Source organism: Condylura cristata, unplaced genomic scaffold (genome assembly GCF_000260355.1).
Source record: "Condylura cristata isolate star-nosed mole 26May11 unplaced genomic scaffold, ConCri1.0 scaffold00742, whole genome shotgun sequence".
NCBI classification, from domain to species: Eukaryota; Metazoa; Chordata; class Mammalia; order Eulipotyphla; family Talpidae; genus Condylura; species Condylura cristata.
The window spans coordinates 1-1,073 of NW_004567843.1; the positions used below are offsets into that span (position 1 = coordinate 1).

At 70.6% G+C, this 1,073-nt stretch overlaps 1 protein-coding gene across 1 annotated transcript in view; it reads right to left on the reverse strand.

Moving 5' to 3' along the window:
* Positions 1-23: 23 nt before the first annotated feature.
* The window catches only part of LOC101625380 (protein monoglycylase TTLL8-like), a gene marked incomplete at both ends in the record, with an annotated part of 2,865 nt that continues 1,815 nt past the window's right edge, over positions 24-1,073 (reverse strand). The window contains 2 exons of the mRNA XM_012735001.1: positions 24-296; positions 611-1,046. Coding sequence (XP_012590455.1) covers positions 24-296; positions 611-1,046 — 709 coding nt within the window. The remainder of the gene's footprint in view (positions 297-610; positions 1,047-1,073) is intronic.

Here is a 1,073-nt window from a genome sequence, read left to right on the forward strand (position 1 = left end):
GCTGTGGCGTGCGCGGGCCTCGCCCTGGAGCCCCTCTCCGCCGGCGGCTTCAGGGGCGCGGGCAAGGCGCAGGGCAGGACCTTTTCGTCCTGCAGTTTTAAGTCTTGCTGGACCGCCGTGGCCGGGGGTCGGTCCGGCGCGGCCGAGGGGCACCGTGTTTTTAGTGGCTGAATGTTCGAGAGCGACGACGGCAAGTGTGCGCTGGAAACGGGCGGCACCGGCTGCTTGGCTCTCCTCAGGCTGACGCCTTCCACGCAGAGGTCGGAGCCGTGGAACGGCGGCAGGTCCACCGCGGGCTGGGCGGCGGGGCGCTCAGGGGGGCGCTCAGGGGGCCGCGCCCCGCGCTCAGGTCCCGGCCTCCCTTCCCCGAGCGGCCACGCCCCTCGTCCAGGGGCGGGATTCTGGGCCCCGCATCCCACCCGCCCCCAAAGCCCAGGCTTGGAGCGCAGCCGGCCAGCGGAAGGGCTCCCGGGGCGGGGGGGGGGGCAGGCCCCCAGAGACCCTGAGAGAGCTGGGGGGGTCGGCCGCAGGGTTCCCAGGGAGGGAAGGAGGGATGAGGCGAGCCCACAGCGCAGTGGCCCTCCCGCCCGCCCTCCCGGGAGCCGCTCACCTGTCTCCACAGCAGCTCGAAGTCGCCCACGTCGCAGTTGCGGTCAAGCTTGCGGTCCACCACCACCTTGATGGTGTCCTCTTGCACCTGCGCGCACAGCTGCGCCGTGACGGGCGTGGACGGGTGCATGGTGGGGCTGGAGTTGATCTCGATCAGCCAGGGCTTGAAGTCGCGCCCCAGGACGAAGTCTGCACCATAGAGCTCGAAGCTGTTCTTGCGCGCCTCCACGTGGTCCTGCCCCACCTTCATGGTGTCGGCGATGGCGCGCTTCATGGCGGGGTAGATGACGGTGCCCCACACGGCGCCGCGGCCCCGCCGCTGCAGGTACTCTTGGAACCGGGTGCTGGTCCACATGTTGTGGCAGGGCAGCAGCGGGCTGCGGTCCTTGTCGTTCTTGAGGTGCTTCTGGATGGAGTTGTTGCACAGGTGGATGGCGCTGCAAGGCACGTGCGTCAGGGCCGGG